Below are 21,449 nucleotides of genomic sequence, written 5' to 3'. Positions count from 1 at the left end.
TGAAAATGTTTGTAATTTTATTTGTATTTAGAAAGCTTAACTAGCTAGAGAGAGAGAGAGAGAGAGAGAGAGAGTGACAGAGAGAGCCGCTAACACAAGTTTCTGACTCTCGATTTCGAAACGTTTCATAATTATTCAAGATATCGGCTTTTGGAGTTAGGAGACATTTTTTCGGATTATGTATATGCACGTGCTCACGTGCGTGCAGAAGATATTTTTTGAATTACGGTATGTTATACATAATTTACACATTTTAAATGTATTTATATGCGTGAATTGATAAAATGAAAATCAAATATTTGAAGTAAATAATAATATTAGATCATGCGAGAAAAAACCTCTCACAAACCAATCAAAACAATTGAATTCACATAATAAAATCGGTCTTTTAATTCTATCTACATTCTATTGAATTTTCAATAAAAATAGAGAAAATAATATTTAATAATCTGATTGAATCACATTATTGCTAGCTCATTATGAGGCTAAATTCACTCCCTCCTCTTAGTGTAGATAATATCGTTTGTTAAAGAAAAAAACAATCACTTGACAACTAATTTAATTACATTATTATGCACGTGCGAAAGATTTTTTTATAACCGGCATTACATGCTTCTTAAGATGTTTTGAACGTGTTTAAAAATAGATAAAATAATATTTAATGAACAACTGATTGAATCACATTATTAATAGCCAATTGTGAGGTACTAATTAAAAAAATTGTACAAAAAGAATTAATTATTAAAATAACAAAAATTATTACATCCCACATCGCCCAGGGAAGTAGATCCTGTAAGCTTTATATGTAGCATGAGGCCTTTTGGGAGCTCACTGGTTTCAGATTTCATCGGAACTCCGAAGTTAAGCGAGTAGCGCGCGAGAGCACTCCCATGATGGGTGACCCACTGGGAAATTCTCGTGTGAGTTCCCAGAAACAAAGTCATGATGGCGTGGTTGGGGCCCAAAACGGACAATATCGTGCTATGGTAGAGTCGAGGCCCAGATGTGGTGGGAGCCCGGGCTGGGATGTGACAAAAATACCCCTACATTATGTGCATTATTTTGGGTTGCTTTTGAAATTTTTTACTTTGGGAGCATTTTTGTTCAAAAAATTTTAGTGAAGCTAATGACCCCAAAAGAGGTTTTTGGCTTTATTTATAAAGATGAAAATTCCAATTACCCAAAAAAATTAAAAAATGAAAATTCCATAACAATTTGCATGGGATTTTCAAGTGAAAGATTTTCCATTCATCGGTAAGATGAATTACCATTTACTACTTCGAATTGGAAGCCTAATTATTCACAATTCAACCACCATAGATTGTTCAGTGATCGTGAACAAATTTCGGACTCGTACTTTACAAGTTACATTATGAGTTTGATTTCTGGTACTTATGAATTACACAATAAATTTATTGATGACCTTTTACTGTTGTTTTGTTGATGCAAAATTGGTGTAATTTTGTACTTGCCAAATTGCAGTTTATGTGGACAAGATCACATGCAGAATGGCGAATACTCATAGTATTTTAACTATTAAATTTTTATATACAAATTCAAAATCTAAATTTAACAATTAAAAGACCGAAAATACTGAATACTCCAAAGTATCCAAATATTTTTACCATAAAAAATCTCCAAGTGATAAGTTATGTGCTGCAACTAGCTCCAACCATGTACAATCCAACATGCCAAACCAAACACCAACTGATTAAATTGATCAACCAAACTTCATGAATTTTGCACGGATCGACAGTGTTTGTATATGATTCGGATAGCCTTCCATTTAATTTCTCACCTTCTTTTTGTACATGATTCGGAAGACCTTCCCATTTAATTTCTCCCCTTCTTTTTTAAGATTGTTTTATTTGGTTTGGTTAGTGGGTTTTAGGGGGACGAGGGGAGTTTCATGTGGAAAATTTGGGTCATGTTTAGTTACAAGAAATATGAATTGAAATAATTTGGTTCTTTAGTTTCTTGCGTTTACTAAAATATAGATATGAGAATCATTTCAATTCTTAATTTTTCCATGTGTTTACTTACAAGTAAGAAATTGAAAAAGCGTAAGTTTCTCTCCTTTGTAGTTTTCCGATTCCTTTATTTTTTTATTTTATTTTATTTTAAGTAAACATGCATTCGGTTCCTTCCAACTGCTATGAGTGGAAGGAAGGGAGACTACATGGTAGCTTAACTACTAAAACCCGCATGTATAGTCTTACTCGCCTAATTCTTGATTGCCTTGAACCCAACTCTCTTTAGTTTTAGGAATCCTTTCATAGTTTTATTTCTTGTGTATTAAGTTATTGTCTCTTGTACGTCAAGTATACACGTGTATATAATCGCACTTTGTGCTATCAATAATATTATTCATTCAGTTTTACAAATCTTCATGAAGAAAATTGAAGTTCAACCGTAAAACCAATTGACAATATAAGAAGTAGCTCAATTACTTATAAGTCCATGCAAGGTCCATTCCTTTTCCAATGTGGGATCAATACTCTCAACATGCCCCCTTACGTGTCGCGAATTGTCAAGCCTAACACATAGATAATACAAATCAGATGACATGAAGTACGATGGTCATTGGGCTTCACACAGAAGTAACTTGCTCTAATACCATGAAAAAAAATTGAGGAAGTTCCACAAATAAAAATATGCAGGCAACTTGATTTCTTGTCATACCAAGTTACCAACTAGTGCAAGGCTGTAAATACTAAATAGAAGAAGAATATGTGAACTCGCCCGCAAGAGTTTAAGGTTATATGGCCACGATTCTAAGTCTTTGTCTCCTTGTCTGTTAGGCTAGTTCATGAATTTCGAACGAAATTTCTTCTTTATGTGCTTTTAATTCATCGACTCCATGTACATATCAGTTATTTAATTATAAGGAGTCGAGTAGTGTTCCATATGCATTCACGATGTTGATGGAAATGTGGAAGTATTCAAGGTTGATCTAGTTATTATGATCTGTGAATTACATATTCATGTGTTGAGTTTATAATCATGTATTTTGAGTTCAAAACTCTCTCACTTTTAAATTATTATAATAATTTCGAATTCTTCCGCTCTTAATAGTAATAATTAGCATAAAATGCATGGACCTTAGAAAGTGGGTAAGGATCACGTAGAATTGATCATGAATTTAGGGTTTTGTTTTTTATGATTAGCTTTAATCATTTGTAAAAGCCATTCTCATGTGCCTCACCAAATATCTAATTGTTAATTGTCTCCACACTAGTCGAATCTTACTCTCCATTTTCAAGCTTTTTCGGACATAATCGAACTACGTCGTAAAATGTAAGACTCGTTTGATAATTATTTTTATCAAAAAAAAGTATACGACTAAAAGGGTTAATGAAAGAGTAAATGATAACAAAATATTGAATGAAGTGATATTAAACTGGATCCTACCATATTCATATTCCATATCCCTCGTTTCTCACATGTACATCCCTTCCATTTCTAACACAAGAACAAAATCCAAAAATTATAAACGATATATTTATTAAATGAAACTTAATGAGTTAGTTTGTATTACGATGTGCAGTTGGAACAAGCATAGCCAATTAACAGATAAGTCATAATTGTGTTTTATATAACAATATTATATTTTATGGTGTCTATGGCTGACATACAATTGACCAACAATAATAGATTGCATATCAAACTCGTTATCCGTATGATTCGGACTCAAAACTTTTCAACTTATAAGCGTAGAGAAATATACTAGACTGTACTTTGTCACTAGTGGCAATAAGTTAGGTGAACTTTTGAGTCGAACTAATAGTATATACTGTCGGCGAATAGATTTTACTTTGATACACAAATACACATAATTTTAGTATGTTCGTTATATTGTCACACAATGTTACTAGCGTGTTTAGTAAAAGTGTTTTTGAGTTCCAAAAGCACTTCAAGTGTTTTTCTAAGATTTACTTTTATTCTTGTTAAGGATTGATTCTAAAAGTACTATCATAAAAAACGCTTGCGGTTATTTGAAAAGCACTTTCAAATAAAACTTTTGTCGTTTGGATGCATGACCTGCTCTTAAGATGGGTTCAGGAGATTGGGCCGGTGAATACCATCATGCCTAACAACTCAAGCCTAGTTGTTCTTGTCCGTCCACACTCAACCAATGTCGGCCACCAACATTGCACCCTAACCCAATCAACTCACGGACTCACATGGCCCGTCCCTGTAACTGAAAATGAAATGGTTCTCTAGCTGGTACATTGAATATTTGAATTCAACTCGATATAACGAGTAATTTTTTGATATGAATATCACTCTAATATCATCTTGTTAATTTTACATAGACGCATTAATGGTTGATGTTTGGGCAACAATCATCTGATAATACTGTTACGTCATGTTACATACGATATTGACTTGAGCTTTGGTGGTATATAAACTAAGCATCGGATCAATGTAGAAGGTGGAATAGACCTTTGGTGGATAAATCAAAACCCTAACCCTAAACCTAGAAGGAACAGAGTTATGGCCATCCATTTGCAGATGAGGAATAAGAGGGAGCAAATGATAACACGTAGAGACCAAGAAACAACAAAACTCTGCTCTCTGCCAACAACCCAATTTTATTCTTTCATTCCCAAACGTTATCTTTCAAATGCAAACAAACAAAGAGCAGTCCAACTGCTATTGACAGAAACAAGAAAGGAAAAAAAAAAAAAAACCCTAATCCTGACAATTACTTGTTACCTTTCGATCGAGTTATCTTTCAATCCTTTGGGTAGGGGATGGAGATGTTGAGGATTTTCTAATCTTTGAGGATTTTGATTGCTCTTGGATGAATCAACCGTACATCAAGTGGGTGACTGATTGTACCAATTATTATTAATCAAACGGTTGTGGCAAATCATTTGCTTCTCAAACAGCAGTAGGTCGAGTGTTTCTTGTAGGCTTAAGTCTGCACTCAACCGTTTTAAACAATCAATCACGTTAATGTCATGTTTAATTTAATTATAAGCTCTCGCTATTAGGCTTGGCAAGCATTTGGTTAATCATATTTTTGCAATTACATAAATCTACTAGCTATATGAACTAAAAATTCTTAAGAAAAATATTTCACATGGGAACCAAATATCTTTTGTGCATAGTGCTTTAGCAAGCACTCATGTACTAAGATGAATTACATATAATTATACCTGGCGCTTATTTCATGAATTACAAGGTAAAGTTGAGCAATGCCTCTTGAATTTAGAGCCACATACTAAATTCACATAATCTTTTTTTTGTTTAAAAAAACAAATTACTATTATTAAGGGAGAGGGAAGTTGCGAAACTTTACAATAATTTAGGAGGGCGGAGAATTTCGAATCCAATATGCATGTATGTAAACTCAACACCTTATCCATTAGGATATTTAACTACATGTACACAAAATCTCTTAAGCATGGTGCTATCCACACACTATTTTTACCTCTCACACATCCTCTTAATTTCCGACCATCGAATTAAATGAATTGAAGAAGTTCAAAAGATATAAATTAACAAAGAGTGTATGAGTAATACAATCCTCTCACTTCGAGTACAACCACTTTAAGTACGATCAAAGAGACAAATATTTCTAGCAATAGTGAATAAGGATCCATCCCATACTCTAATAATAACATCAGCTAAAAAATTCGCCCCTAGCCAAAAACCTAAGCCCAAGATATAAAAGAAAAGGATAATGCAAGTAATCTGGTGTCCTGAATAATAGTCTTCAATCGCGAAGGCGGTATGCATTTGTTAAAACGGATGTATCAGCTTATAATATCAAATAAATTAGAGCAATGTCATGTAAACCAAATTTTAAAACAAAATTGTAAACCAAATGATGTTTAAGCAATAAGAAAATAAGCCCGTCAACTAACACTTAAATAATAATTCAATCATCAATAACAACATTATTTGTGTCACATCCTGCCCTGGGCCCTCACCACATCCCAGGCTCAACTCCACGGTAGCACAATATTGTTTGCTTTGGGCCCCGACCATGCCCTCACGGTTTTGTTTATGGGAACTCACACGAGAACTTTCTAGTAGGTCACCCATTATGGGATTGCTCTCGCGCGAACTCGCTTAACTTCGAAGTTCCAATGGAACCCGAAGCCAATGAGCTCCCAAAAAGTCTCGTGCTAGGTAGAGATGAGAATATACATATAAGGCTTACATGATCCACTCCCTGTGCGATGTGGGATGTAACAATTTGGTTTATTAGAATTGGTTGAAAATTTGGGTAATGCTAGGGAGACTAAATTTGTTTGTTGTAAACTAAATGACATGAAAGTTGATGATTAGATTTGTACTTGAGCATTGATAAACGTATTCGTTCTTATTGATGACACATCATTTAGTTTGTAAATTTTGTTTATAAAATTAGTCTCTGTAACATTACTCTTAAAATTTTAATTTATGTAATATTGTCTAATTAATTAATTTTCTCATAAAATGAAGGGTTGTTTCATCAATTTCGAAGGACGAAAATAACAAAATTTGACTGTTAAAGTCAAATAACAAAAATGCAGCAAATGAAGATTAAAAAAAAGAAGAAAAGAGTAAAGGCAACAAATAAAATAAAAAAACCTTTGGAGAAAGGGCAATCCAGTAAATTCACGAATGGTGCGAGCATCGGATGGAACTCCCACGCCCAGTCCTGCCTCTACAAACAAGAGAACCCGTGACGCCGTCTCCTCCCAGCTCTCCTAAAACCTTATCTCACTCCCCCGACGCAGTCCCACAGTCCCTTCCACAAAACCCATATCCCGAAAACCACTCTCTCTCTTTCCAGAGAGTGCAGCAAAATCCTTCAATTAACACCTCACAGCAAGCAGCCTCCAATGGAGTCCAAGCTTTTTGCTTCAGAGGAGGCGCAGCACCTCTCAAACGCACCAGGTTCTTCATTTCTTTCTTCTCAGTACTCTGATATCGATGATTCATCGAAAACCCATGTTTCCAAAATTGATAATGACGAGAAATTTAGCGGGGTTGGTGGCGGTAGTGACGGTGGTGGGTCCGAGACGGAGGAGGGGTTTGTAAGCGGGGAGGAGGAGGATTTTGATTCCGAGAGGGCGTTTGTGAGAGGCGGAGATACCGTGGTGGTTGGAGGGGTGCAAGAGGATTCCGGTGTGAAGTTTGTTAACCCGTCGGAATTTTTCTATCCGACGAGTTCGAGTAGTCTGCGGCCGATTGCCAAGGTATCGGTGGATGATGACGACGGCGAGGAGGATGCGGGGGAGGAAGTGTTTATGGATTCGAAGAGTTTAGAGGGTGGGGGTCCTAAAGGTGTCGTTTTGGGGGATAGTGGGTTGGGGAAGAGTGAAAATTTGGGTGAAATGGACAACGAAAATGGTGTTAGTGGTGGTGAAGAAGATACGGTAATTGAGAATTCGAAATTGGTTGAGGGTTTGGGCTCGGTGGTGGAGGAAATCCCGGTGGTGGAGAAGCCGGTGGAGGGGGCTGAAGTAGATGATAAGAAGGCTGTAGAGCAGCCTAAGGAGGAGCATGTTTTCAATGGCGAAATGGAAGTTGTGAGAGAGAGTAAAGAAAATGGTGTGGTGGTGGATGGGCCAGCTGATGAGAAGTTGGTTGAGGTTGAAGAGAACGGAGTGGAGATTACAAGTGGAGGTGACTCAGTTGTGCAGGATATACATGCCAATTTGTCGCAGACAGGAGCAGCTGTTGTCGTTGGTGATGTAGAGACGATTGAGGAATCTGAAATAAAAGGCTTGGAGGTTGATGAAGGTGTGAGTTTGGATAATGGTTTTGATCAAATTAGCTGTGAGACCGAAGAACCAAATGACTCGGATTCTGAGCGTGACAGAGCGGTTGTTCCCAAGTCTGGGAATGTAGAACATGATGGAGAGAAAGCTGCTATTGTTGCTGGTGCGGATGAAGTTGATCTTGAGAAGAGGCCAGAAAGGAAGGATGAACTGAAATCTAATTTCGAAACCAGAGAGAAATGGCTGGCGACGGAATCGGGTGCTGATGTGATGTCAGATGACAAACCATCGGTAGGGGATGGAGCTGAAACGGAAACTGTGAACTTATCAGAACATGAACCGCAGATTGAGGCAAAACCGGAGAACGGTGACTTGAACGTACATGATGAAGTGCATGAATTGGAAGCGGCTGTCCGTGGAAAATATGTGGCACCTGAATTTCTGGATTCAAGTTCTGATAGCCACGAAGTAAAGCTGGTTGAGGAAGTTGAGGAGAAGCATATCCCAGATGAAATTGGCATTGAATCTGTGGATGCAAATTCCATTTCAAACAGAGAGATAAGAGTTGAAACTGACGATGACGGTGATAATGATCTTCAGGATGATGAAGGTGAGAATGAAGGTTCAGTTACAGATGCGAACAATGAAGGAATGATTTTTGGAAGCTCTGAGGCGGCTAAACAGTTTTTGGAAGAGTTGGAGCGAGGATCCCGTGGTGGTTCTTACTCAGGTGCTGACAGTTATCATGATCATTCACAGAGAATTGATGGCCAGGTTGCCACGGATTCAGATGAAGAAGTGGACACTGATGAGGAAGGGGGCGGAAAAGAGTTATTTGATTCTGATGCACTGGCAGCTCTTCTGAAAGCCGCAACAGGTGCCTCCTCAGATGGTGGCAATGTTACCTTTACCACCCCAGATGGCTCCAGGCTTTTCTCTGTTGAGCGTCCTGCTGGGTTGGGATCCTCAGTCCGGTCGTTGAAACCTGCTTCCCGACCAAACAACTCAAACCTTTTTTCATCTTCCAATGTCACAGTTGGGGGCAGTTCTGAGAACTTGAGTGAAGAAGAGAAAGCGAAGCTCGAAAAGTTTCAGCAAATAAGGGTTAAGTTCTTGAGGCTTGTGCAGAGATTAGGTGTTTCTACAGAAGAGTCAGTACCAAGGCAGGTTCTATACCGCCTAGCTCTTGTTTCAGGGAGGCAAAACAGTCAAGAATTTAGCCTCGAAGCTGCAAAGATGACCGCTCTTCAGCTTGAAGCAGAGGAGAAGGATGATTTGGACTTCTCCTTGAACATACTGGTTCTTGGGAAGACAGGTGTTGGGAAAAGTGCCACTATAAATTCGATTTTTGGTGCAGAAGTGACCCCAATTAATGCTTTTGGACCTGGAACAACTACTGTGAAAGAAATTGTTGGAGTGGTGGATGGAGTCAAGATTAAGGTTTTTGATACACCGGGTCTGAAATCTGCTGCAATGGAACAGGGCATCAATCGCAAAATCTTATCTTCTGTGCAGAGGCGCATGAAAAAGTCCCCCCCAGATATTGTCCTCTATGTGGATCGGATGGACTCCCGAAGTAGGGATCTAAGTGATGTGCCATTGTTAAGATCAATCACTAATGCCCTTGGTCCTTCAATTTGGCGAAGCACCATAGTGACTCTGACTCACAGCTCTTCTGCTCCTCCTGATGGACCATCAGGTTCCCCTCTGAATTATGAGATGTTTCGTAATCAGCGGGAGCAAATCATGCAGCAGACCATTGGACAAGCTGTTGGTGATCTAAGGTTTATGAATCCAAGTATGATGAGTCCAATATCTCTTGTAGAGAACCACCCGTCTTGTCGGAAGAGAGATAATCAGAAAGTTCTCCCTAATGGTGTAGCTTGGAGATCCCATCTATTGCTCTTATGCTACTCTATGAAGATCTTGTCTGATGCGTCTAATCTCTCCAAACCTCCGGAATCATTTGATCACCGTAAGCTCTTTGGTCTGCGTTCCCGTTCGGCTCCTCTTCCATACTTGTTGTCTTGGCTGTTGCAATCTCGTCCGCACCCAAAACTTGCTACCGATCAAGGTGGTGAGAATGCTGATTCAGACATTGACTTGGCTGACTTGTCTGATTCTGATCAAGAGGAAGAGGAGGATGAGTATGATCAGCTTCCGTCATTTAAGCCTCTCAAGAAGGCTCAGATTGCTAAGCTTAGCAGAGAGCAAAGGAAGGCGTACGCTGAGGAGTACGATTATAGGGTTAAGCTCCTCCAGAAGAAGATGTGGAAAGAGGAGTTGAGAAGGATGAAAGAAATGAAGAAGAAGGGCAAGGTCAGTGAAGAGGAGTATGGTTATTTGGGTGAAGAAGATCCAGAAAACGGTGCTCCAGCAGCCGTGCCGGTTGCATTACCTGATATGGTTTTGCCGCCTTCTTTTGATGGTGAAAATCCAGCTTACAGGTACCGGTTCTTGGAGCCGACTTCTCAGTTCACGGCAAGGCCAGTGTTGGACTCCCAAGGCTGGGACCATGACTGTGGGTATGATGGTGTCAACCTTGAACATAGTCTGGCCATTGCTAATTCTTTTCCGGCAGCAGTTGCTGTTCAGCTTACAAAGGATAAGAAAGAGTTCAATATTCATTTAGATTCCTCGGTTGGTGCTAAGCACGGGGAGAAGTGGTCGAGTATGCTAGGGTTTGACATTCAGAACATGGGAAAGCAACTTGCATACATTGTCCGAGGAGACACCAAAGTCAAAACTTCCAAGAGGTTCAAGAATGCTGCCGGAGTATCAGTGACATTCTTGGGTGAAAATGTGTCCACTGGATTCAAACTTGAACAGGAGTATGCGGTTGGCAAGCGCCTGGTATTGGTGGGTACTACTGGTACTGTCCGATCTCAGGGCGACTCAGCATATGGAGCAAATTTGGAGGTGCGGCTGAGGGAAGCAGATTTTCCGATCGGCCAGGATCAATCCTCATTGGGTCTGTCTCTAGTGCGGTGGAGGGGCGACTTGGCCCTGGGGGCAAATCTCCAGTCCCAGTTTTCCCTCGGGCGCAACTACAAGATGGCTGTTCGTGCAGGGTTGAACAACAAGCGCAGCGGACAGATCTCGATCAGAACAAGCAGCTCCGAACAACTCCAACTCGCGCTCATTGCTGTGATTCCGGTTGTCAAGGCTATCTACAACAGCATCTGGCCCAGAGCCAGTGAGAACTACTCCATCTACTAAGATACGTTCTATTCATTTTGTCATCTGTTTCCATTCTGTTATATTTACGGCGTCGATGTTTTGATATTTTGTCGAATAAAGTTGAGATTGCGCGATTAGTTAGTATCGAAAACGAGATGGAACTTAGAGAGCGAGTTTATTCAACGAGATGGTGCTGTTAAAATCTCGGATTATATGTATTAATGATTCCTAGTTAATGACAAGTTTTGAGTTTATTCAGTTGTACTTTTTCTATGCCATTGATGCCCTAAATCTTTGTGATAACTTTTCAACTTATATTTGCTTCCCTGACTGCTGGTGATAGAGTAATTGTAAGAGCCAATTCTCTGTGCAAGATATCCGTTCTTTAAGGAAGCATCGAGAAGATGACATTTCTAGTTTATACACAATTTAGAGCTTAAATTTTAGAAATTATACTCTCATATTCGTTAATCTCTTAGAAGCTCTAAAGAGCAATTCTACATTAATAAATCAAACAATCGATTTATTTTAAATGTCTATTGTTCAAAGGGTGGTGCTATTCCCATGCATTTTGTTAGTTTCTATTATTTTAATCTTCTTCAATTTGTTCGATTTGATAGTCGAAAATTAAGAGAGATATGAAAAGTAAAAAAAGAGTATATGAATAGCACTGCTATTTACTATAAAAACGTAATAGAGGCACTACTTCAACTCTTTCTTTCTCTCCTTGTTGCCTACGCAATTTTTTGGATTATAATGCAAAACGAGAGCTCCAAAACGGGCCCAAAATAAACTTCACATTCGGAAAATAAAGAAAAAGCCAAAAGACCATAAAGCCCCCAGCCCGGATCAACGGTCATCACCGCTGCGCTGCAACAGCCCCACCTTTCGTCGGAACGGCGACCACGTTCTCTGCTTCAAACACCTCGGCAATCCTCTCCGTCGGAATCAACGGCAGATACGCTGCCACGGAGTACCCTCTGTTGGCAGTGGACCCGACGGCCCGATTGTACATGTTGGACCAGTACGACACGGTTGGGACTATTATCTGAGCCACCAGTGGAAACAGCGGCAGCCGGTTTAGCGCTCGCCAAGCCGACACGGCGTACTGCTCTGCCACCGGCTCGTACTTGTAGTACACGCTCACAGTAATATTCTCAGCCGTGCTCATCAAGCCGCCTCGCTCCACCGCTCTCGCCACCGATAGCGCCTGGCTCGACGCCTGCTTCACCAGAATTGGCAAGTGACGGTCCACCTCGCTCAATGACTCATCCACCTGCAAATCACGCGACCGCGATCGAGAAACTATCAACTGTTTACACTGTAAAATCAACGGGCGGCGGAACGTAGGGTTTTAGACTGACCTTGCGATCGACGAATTTGAGGAATTGGAAGGGAAGGCCGTGTAACTTCTCGTAGACCGGTCCGATTACGGTTCGGACGGTGCCTTCCACCGTCTGAACCCCTGGTTTAAGCGGACCGGAGTTCTCCTTTGCGTATTCGTACAGGCTCGAGAAGCACACCACCACGTAAATCGCCGCCACTTGAACGAATTCCAAATACTTGAGCTTCTTCTCGTCCACTCGCACCTACAAATCAAGATCCGAAAGGGAAAAATTAGAAACTTTCCATCACTTTCTCGGCAACCAAACAGAAAGTTTCCAAATCAAAATCAAAAGAGCATTTTCATAAATTCAAAAAAAAAAAAAAAAAAAAAAAAGCTTTTTTGTCACTTTCTTGGCAACCAAACATAACACTATCAAAACCAACAGTTTCATAATTCCGAAAAGAAAAATAATCGAACATTTCTATCACTTTCTCGGCAAATAAGAGAGAGAGTTTACCGTTTGTGTAGACTGCGATGCTTCAGAATCTGCCATTTTTGCTCTGCTTTCAAAACCTTCGATGCCTTTCGACTCTCAAAATAAAACGGAGAAGATGAAACGAAGCGTTGCGACTCATTCAAATTTATAGGGATTCCAACGTGGGCGACAATCTCCAAAAATCAACGGCTGGAATCAGATGTTCCGCACCACGTGGCGTCTCGGAAACGGTGGATGTGTTCAAATGCGAGAAATTTTTAATTATAATCGAAACACGAATGGATGACCCACCAAATATACCACCTTCTGTGCCGGTTAATCTGAAAAATCTTTCCTTCTTGGTTCGTAGTGGTGGTAGGAATAATTCGCCGGGTGCGAAGAAGCGCTGGGGAAGCATGGGGACGTCTTACGCGATGACGACACGTGGACCTCTAAGGATGACACTACGACGGTTACGTGTCGGCTTGCGGCGAGAGGAGGAGGATATATTCTCTGCATGGGCGCGGCACGGCGGCCGAGGTGTCTGTTTGGTTGCATTCAATCAGTAATCGTCTACGACGACGCTCGTCCTACGGCGGTGCACTGCGCTGACCGTCCAATGAAATTTTTTTTTTTGGATAATGTTTTTAGAATTATTATTAACATTTCAAAAATCTCATTCTACATTTTAAATTTTTTATATTAAAAAAAAATATATAATTAGATTTTTGGAGTACAATAACACTTCCCAATGTTATGTTGAAAAATAAACCACCCATTTTACAGCTGTCAAAAAAGTGGTTAAAAGGAAAATTTGACATTTTCATCCAATTAACGCAGAGTAAAAAGATCGGAGCTTGCGAAAATGGATGCTGATAACTAAAGAAATTCTCCGGCCGGCAAGTGTTCGGCGATTCGTCGGACATCAAGGACTTGGAACGGGGCGATGGATCCGATTCCAAACCGACCAATTCAACTCCTCTCCTTATTGCCAGGTGATATTTCTGTACCTCAACGTATATTCAACTCTACTCCTCTCCTCCTTATCAGATGATCTTTCTCTAGGTTGAGGACTGCAAGATGAGAAAATTCAACAACTATTTTCTATAATGCAATCAATATATCATGAGAAGAAGAAGAGGAAAAAAAAAAAAAAAAAAAAAGAAGTAAAAATCATGTTCATAAATTCACAAAAGCACGCAAAATGTGAAGAAAGTTGAGAGTACATCCATCGTAAAACTAACCGACAATATGAGAGTAGCCTAACTTAATTTCCACTATAAAACTAACTGGCAAAATAGGTGTAACCTAACTTAATTACTTATGAGCTTATGCAATGTTCTTCTTCTATCAATATGAGATTCATTCTCAACACGCTCTCTCACGTGTGGTCAATTTTTGAGTCAAACACGTAGATAACACAAACAGGATGATGTAGAGCACATGTGCCCCTTGGACTTTACATGTGGGATAACTTGCTCTGACATTGTGAAGAAGGTTAAGGTTCTAGCATAAAACCAATTCGTAATATGAGAAATATCCCTACTTATAAACCATGCAAAGTTTATTTTTCTTATCAATATGAGATTCATTCATAACAAATATAAGATAATCTAGAAAATACTTACACGTAGAGTTTCACAAGAGTCTTTTTCGAGGAGATCTCGTAAGCTTCACTCTCCCAGTTTTTACGGGTTATATCAGCTACCTTTTTCCCATTTTGATAGAAATGAAACGTTGGCTACAAAAGGTATATAAATCGTATATTAGAAACAAATTAAGGATAAAGATATGAACAACTAAATCGTGGAGCTAAGCTAAGAACATTCTTAGCTCCAAACAAAATTTAAAGGGTCAAATAATTTACCGTACGGGGAATATTAAGATTTTCCAGTATGCTTTTGTAGTTGTCTTCCTACATATAGAGACTAAACAATGTTAGATTAATTAACTAAATGATCAGGCATAATAAGATATCATATTTGTTCTTTAAGCAGGCTCACATATGCAGATGGCAATTACGGCATGGTACATGACCTAGCTAACGAACACATTTTAACTTATAATAATCAAATTATAATACAACCGATCGGCAATATGGGGAATATTTCAACTACTTATAAGCTTATGTAAGGACCATCTTTTCATCAATATAAGTTTCATTCTCAACCGTCTTTGCTACTGGGAACATTCAAAAATCAATCAAATACAACACTAATATTAGTCTTATATAGTTCCAGGAATCAAATTTTCATTATCTAATTTGAGGTTTTGAAGTTAGAGTGGAATTATTTTCCTTTTGATAGAATTAAAAGAGGATTAGACATGAAAAAAATATTTCTCCCTTCTAAATCCTCCCATTTTGGAGAGGATTGGCACCATTAACTTTTCTTCTAAAGTCTCCAAGTTAGCCACAAAATTTTCATTTCTTTTTTCAAACGTACCTTTTAAAATAGTGTCTTATCCATTCTAATATAATCCTCCATACCAAAAACGAAGCCTTTTGGGAATGGGAAGAGCTTTCTGAGAGGAAAGTAAAAGCAAATACGAGGGGAGAGGCTTCAAGGTTCTAAAGCAGATTTATCAAGGGGTGGTGCTATCCACTTATCATTTTTTACCTCTCATACACCTTCTTAATTTTCAGCCGTCCGATTGAATGAATTAAAGAAGATCAAAGGACAATAATTAACAAGAGATATATGGATGGTAAAAATGGGGGTATATATGGATAGCACGACCCTTATCAAACATGTGGTAAACTATTTTTTCCATTCTCAGACCTATATGAAACAAACAAGAGCCTCTTTAAACTGTTAAATTCGTCATTTTAAACTGTAAATTACTTTCAGTTTAAATACTAAACAACCCCTAAGTTGTTTTGACCTATTTCTTAATTCTTAAGATTGGATTCAAAAAACTTAGCAGAAACTCAATAGCTTCCCTAAGGTAAAAAAAAAAAGGATAATAGAAAAACTGGATTACAGTGGCACACCTCAGGATCAAGGAGGAACTCATATGCTATTACATGTGGGAAGGGCTCACACATTTCCATAAAGATATCAGAAGTGACGTGAGACACTGCACAAGAAGAGTACATCAAACACTTAGTTGGAAACGGAGCAGTTTAGTTTAGGGTGACGATAATCACACACATTAATTAGTTCTCTTCCTACACACTTTTCTTCATTTACGGGTGTCAGATTGAACAAATCAAAGGGAAACAACACAAATGATTAAGAGGGTTGTGTAAGGGAAGAAACAAGGTGTGTGATTATCGTCTCCCGATTATATCACAAAGAGAAGCAGCTTGCTTGATTAAACAAAATAAATTCATTTGAACTTACTGGCCTCGTAATAGGTCGTGAATAATATAATTGCCGGCAAAGATTGGTCTGTTAAACTTATTCCAGTAATCGGATTCAGTTACATAAACCACAACCAAGACCAAAACATAGAAGACTAATCCTTATAAAGTGAAACATACTAACCTGAAGAATTTCCACTGGAAGCAGCCATGGATGTTCACTGTTAATCCAAACGCAGCAACTCTTCTTCTCTCTGTCAGTATGCTTTTACTCTAACCAAGAATAGGACTTGGTTCCAACAAGAGCCCGCACCTGTGAGAGGAGAGAATGCCATATATATATATACACATATCCTTCTCATATTAGCATGTGGATTCCCTATTAGAATCCTTATGGGAAACAACTTATGTTTTCCTATATCAGTTTCCTACTGCAATAAAATCCTTTATTGACAAGAACTGATATTCATCTTCATATAAGACTTTCTTATCCTTATTGGATTTGAATAGCTAATGCCCGATCATCTTATCTCATGTTTATACTTTTACATTCTCCCACTTGAACATGAGACAAAACTCAAACATAGCTATTACCAATCATAAGAAGTGATCACATAGCCTTATCCAAGATCCCACCATCATGACCAATGTCTCGTTACATCTCAAAATACAGGAACCAAGATTCACAGACTACAACCAAAATGCAGTATTAAATCTAAGCTCACATGTACTCAATTTGTAAATATGACTCATGATTCAAAATAACATAAACAGTCTAGACTATGCTCCCACTTTTCAAAAGATCATAGCACATAACAATCTTCATTGAAAAGCAACATTTTAAAGACTGAAATACAAAATTCATTAACTATAAACTTTAAAACAGACAAACTGTTTCTCCAAAGTATCAAATGAATCTGAACTTTTAACATGGTTTATCTCCAATACTACAATACTTTCAAAACTTAAAGCATTCAGTCTCAGGACAAAGACACTTATTAAAACACAAAATCAAACTAGCAAACTAGCTATAACTTAACCTCAGTTTGTCAGAGCTGCACTCATTCATCTATTCTTCACAGCTGCAACTCCAAAGCCTCAAAACAAGCTTGATTACTCCCACTGATCAAAACTTTCTAGCACTCCCATCAAAGAAACATGCTTTCTAAATTCTCCAACAGGCAGTGCCTTAGTCAACGGATCAGCAAGCATCATTGTAGTGCTTATGTGCTGTACTTCGATAGTTCATTTCTTGACTTCCTCTCTGACCTTAAGAAATTTGACATCCATCAAGCGTGAAGCTGAAGTTCGCCTATTATTCTTGGCAAAGAATACAGCCGAGTTGTTGTCACAGAACATCTTAATAGGCTTCTGGATCGTATTTACAACCTTTAAATCTGTTAAGAAATTTTTCAACCATGCTGCTTGCTTCATGCCTTCAAAGCAAGCTACAAACTCAGCCTCCATAGTAGACGTAGCTATAACAGTTTGTTTTGCACTTTTCCATGAAACTGCCCCTCCATTAAGCATGAAGATATAACCCCCAGTTGACTTCCTATCATCCACATCTCCAGCCAAATCCGAGTCTGTGTATCCCATAAGTTCCAAAGAATTGGTTCTACCATACACCAACATATGATTCTTGGTTCTCTGCAAGTATCGCAGAACTTTCTTGGCTGCTACCCAATATGCTTCTCCTGCATTTGCTTGAAATCTGCCTAGCAAGCCAACGATAAAGGCAATATCCGGCCTTGTACAGATAGTTGCATATATGAGACTTCCCACTAAAGAAGCATAAGGTTTAGCTTGCATTCTCTTTGCTTCCAAATCAGTTTTTGGACATTGATCATTCGAGAACTTATCACCTTTATTGACCGGAACTTGACCACTATTGCAACTTTCCATATGAAATCTCACCAAGATTCTGTCAATATATGCCTTTTGAGATAAGCCAAGAAGCCTCTTTTGCCTATCTCGAACAATCTCTATTCCCAATACATAATGTGCTTCACCAAGGTCCTTCATCTCAAAGTTGTCACTGAGCATTCTTTTAGTACTTTGAAGCAATCGAGGACATGAGCTCGCAAGAAGGATGTCATCAACATAAAGTACCAAGAAAATGAATTTGGATCCTGAGAACTTGATATATATGCAATCATCCAACTTGTTTTCTACAAAACCTTGTGCAGAGACAATTTGATCAAATTTCAAGTACCATTGCCTTGACGCTTGTTTTAAGCCGTATATTGATTTATTGAGCTTGCATACCATACTTTCCTTCCCCCTTTCAACAAATCCAACAGGTTGCTTCATATAAATGTCTTCTTGTAGATCTCCATTAAGAAAGGCTGTTTTTACATCCATTTGATGTAACTCAAGATCAAAATAAGCAGCCAAGGACATTATAACTCGCATAGAATCTTTAGAGGAAACTGGAGAGAAAGTGTCATTGTAATCGATTCCCTCTCTCTGAGTAAACCCCTTAGCAACCAACCGTGCTTTATATCTTTCAATTCTTCCATTAGCATCCCTTTTCGTTTTATATACCCACTTGCAACCTATTGGCCGAATTTCAGAGTTTGAATCAACCAGTGTCCATACTTGATTTTTGAACATTGATTCTAATTCATCCTTCATAGCATTGTTCCATAGAACTGATTGAGGACTTTCAATTGCTTGAGTATATGTAAGAGGGTCATCACTGTCACCTATGTCGAACTCACTCTCTTGCAAATACACATAGTCACTTGTTGCAGTGGATTTTCGGGCTCTTGTTGATTTTCTGAATTCAACATGAGATGGAACTGATGCTGGTGATTCTTCAAAAGAAGTCAATATTTCAGGTTGTGCTAATTGATCGACTGCTGCAGTGTTGTCAACTTGAACCCCCAATTCTTCACTCATATCCTCTGTAGCAGCCGTCAATGGATTAGAAAACAATGGAACATGAGTGTAGTCCATTGCCACAAGGTCATCACCATCTTGATGTATCTCTTGAAATACAAAAGCTTCCCTTGACAAATATGAGACATCTTGATCTTCCAAAAAAACTGCATTATTTGTTTCCTGGATCCGAGTGTGACTTTGTGGGATATAGAACCTGTATCCTTTTGATTTCTCAGGATAACCAATGAAGTAACATGACTGAGTCCTTGGATCCAGCTTTCTTTCATTAGGATTATAGAACCTAGCTTCCGCTTTACAACCCCAAACATGGAAATAAGTAAAACTGGGAACTCTCCCATGCCATAACTCATAAGGTGTGGTAGATACTGCCGTGCTTGGAACTTGATTCAATATATGATTAGCTGTTTTCAAAGCTTCTCCCCACAGAAATCCTGGCAATTTTGATCTTGACATCATACTTCTCACCATACCAATGAGGGTCCTGTTTCTTCTTTCAGAGACACCATTCTGTTGAGGCGTTCCAGGTGTGGTGTACTGTGCCACAATCCCATTCTTCTCAAGATAGAGCGCAAATTGACCCTTTTGTTGCCCGGATTCAGTGTACCTGCCAAAGTATTCACCTCCCCTGTCTGATCTAACAATTTTTATGACCTTCCCTAACTGTTTTTCTACTTCTGTTCTATATTTGACAAAACAACTAAGGGCTTCTGATTTCTCTGTAATAAGAAAAGTATAACCGAGCCTAGAAAAATCATCAATGAAGTTGATAAAATACCTATGACCACAAATTGTTTTGACTGGGAAAGGACCACAAATGTCAGTGTGTATGATCTCTAATAGCCCTTGACTTCTCTTAGCATCCATTTTTCTGAAATTAGTCATTTTGCCTTTTAAACAGTCAACACACTCATTTCCAGAAGTAAAATCTAATTTTGGAATCAATTCTGCCTTTGAAAGTTTCATTATTCTTTCTTTAGAAATGTGCCCTAGCCTCTTATGCCAGAGAATATAAGAAGTGTCAGTTCCTAGCGTCCTTTTGAAACCAACATTCAAAATTGAGTGATTATTTGACTCTATTGAACATTCTAAACTCCACAGATTATCTAATAGAAGGGCAGTACCTAAAACAGAATTTAGACAGTTCTTTTTAAAGATTTTCAAACACTCATCATCAGCAAGGAAAGCAAGACCGTCTTTGACAATTTTAGAGGCAGAAATTAAGTTTCTTCTCATCTTTGGCACATAGAGCACATCTTTTAATTTTAAAACAAAACCAGAAGTTAACTTTAAATTCACAATCCCTATTGAATGAACTGCAACCCTAGTCCCTTCCCCTACATAAACATTGTATAAAGTATCACCAATTTCCTTTTGTTTTTGAAAACCATTTAAAGAGTTAGTTATATGTACTGAGCATCCAGTATCAAACCACCAAGAATCAACAGGTACTTCGCAAAGGTTTGATTCAACACATACAAGTACTTGTTCCTTTTCTTTACTCTTCACATAATCTTTGAAAATTTCACAGTTGACTTTTAAATGGCCCTTAGTTTTGCACCAAAAACATTTAAGCTTAGACACATCTTTAGGTTTAGCCTTAAACTTATTAGACTTTCTAGGGGAGTCAACTACTTTAGCAGAATTACTGAACTTATTAGAATTCTTAAATGGTTTAGAATTCTTACCGGAACCATAAGAGCCTCTGTTGTTGAACGGCTTCTTCTCATTTGCTATCTGCACAAAGTTGATATCCTCAATCTCTTTGTTTCTTTCTTGTTTTTGACGAGCTTCTTCTTGCACACATTGTGCAATCAATTGGTCAACATCCCAGTTTTTATCTTGAGTGTTATAAGAAATCTTCAATTGGCTATATCTGTTGGGGAGTGCTTGGAGGATCATGAACACTAGCTGCTTCTCACCAATATTTATGTCCATTGTATTGAGTCTTTCTGCAGCATCGGTCATCTTCATTATATGATCCCTAATGGAGCCAGTACCCTCCATCTTGTAAGTAGTCAATAGAGACATATACTGACTTACTTCAGCTTTCACAGATTCTTGAAATTTCTTCTCTATGGCATTCAGATAGTCAGCAGCCACATCATGTTTCTTAATTCCTCCTCGAATAGTATCAGTCATGCCATTCTCTAGAATGGACAGTGCCACCTTATTGGCTCTTGTCCATCTCTCATAATCAGCCTTTTCAGCTCTGGTGCTCTGATCATTAATAATAGGTTTAGGGTTGTCAATTGCTATATCAAACTCATTCAGAGTCAATAACAAACTAATTTCCCTTCTCCACTTCTTGTAATTTCCCCCACCTGTGAGGATTGGGATGTTGGCCAAATTGAGGGTCTTCATTGATATTGCAGACACTGAAGAAAAATTGAAATCACAATACGAACTTTTAGGTTCCTGATTTCTATTCTCAGTCAATTGCACATCATGTCATCATAATCAATTATCCATATACATAACTATAACAACAAAAGCTGATAAGTATATATAGAATAAAAGATTCCCTTCTGAATG

At 38.4% G+C, this 21,449-nt stretch overlaps 2 protein-coding genes across 2 annotated transcripts; one reads left to right on the top strand and one right to left on the bottom strand.

The window, feature by feature from the left end:
- The first annotated feature begins 6,659 nt into the window (after positions 1–6,659).
- On the top strand, positions 6,660–11,162 carry LOC137715115 (translocase of chloroplast 159, chloroplastic-like). Its single transcript, XM_068454342.1, has one exon. It carries the CDS (start codon positions 6,843–6,845, stop codon positions 10,941–10,943), a length of 4,101 nt encoding a protein of 1,366 aa, XP_068310443.1. The 5' UTR covers positions 6,660–6,842; the 3' UTR covers positions 10,944–11,162.
- Positions 11,163–11,616: 454 nt separating this feature from the next.
- On the bottom strand, positions 11,617–12,864 carry LOC137716485 (stress-related protein-like). The gene is made up of 3 exons (XM_068455942.1): positions 12,749–12,864; positions 12,269–12,493; positions 11,617–12,180 (listed from the first exon to the last, which is right to left on the bottom strand). The coding sequence occupies exons 1-3, from the start codon at positions 12,782–12,784 to the stop codon at positions 11,764–11,766; spliced, it is 678 nt and encodes a 225-aa protein (XP_068312043.1). The 5' UTR covers positions 12,785–12,864; the 3' UTR covers positions 11,617–11,763.
- Positions 12,865–21,449: the final 8,585 nt, after the last annotated feature.

The sequence above is a fragment of the Pyrus communis genome, chromosome 14, assembly GCF_963583255.1.
Source record: "Pyrus communis chromosome 14, drPyrComm1.1, whole genome shotgun sequence".
NCBI lineage: Eukaryota > Viridiplantae > Streptophyta > Magnoliopsida > Rosales > Rosaceae > Pyrus > Pyrus communis.
Note: the sequence above shows the minus strand (reverse complement) of the source record. Positions and strands in the feature narration are given on the sequence as shown.

Excerpts from the sequence above, each read along its gene's own strand:
- LOC137715115 (XM_068454342.1), top strand. The coding sequence starts at position 6,843 with ATGGAGTCCAAGCTTTTTGCTTCAGAGGAGGCGCAGCACCTCTCAAAC.
- LOC137716485 (XM_068455942.1), bottom strand. The coding sequence starts at position 12,784 with ATGGCAGATTCTGAAGCATCGCAGTCTACACAAACG. Across the intron at positions 12,494-12,748 it reads CATCGCAGTCTACACAAACG|GTGCGAGTGGACGAGAAGAA; the intron begins GTAAACTCTCTC and ends CTTGATTTGTAG. Across the intron at positions 12,181-12,268 it reads TCAAATTCGTCGATCGCAAG|GTGGATGAGTCATTGAGCGA; the intron begins GTCAGTCTAAAA and ends CGTGATTTGCAG.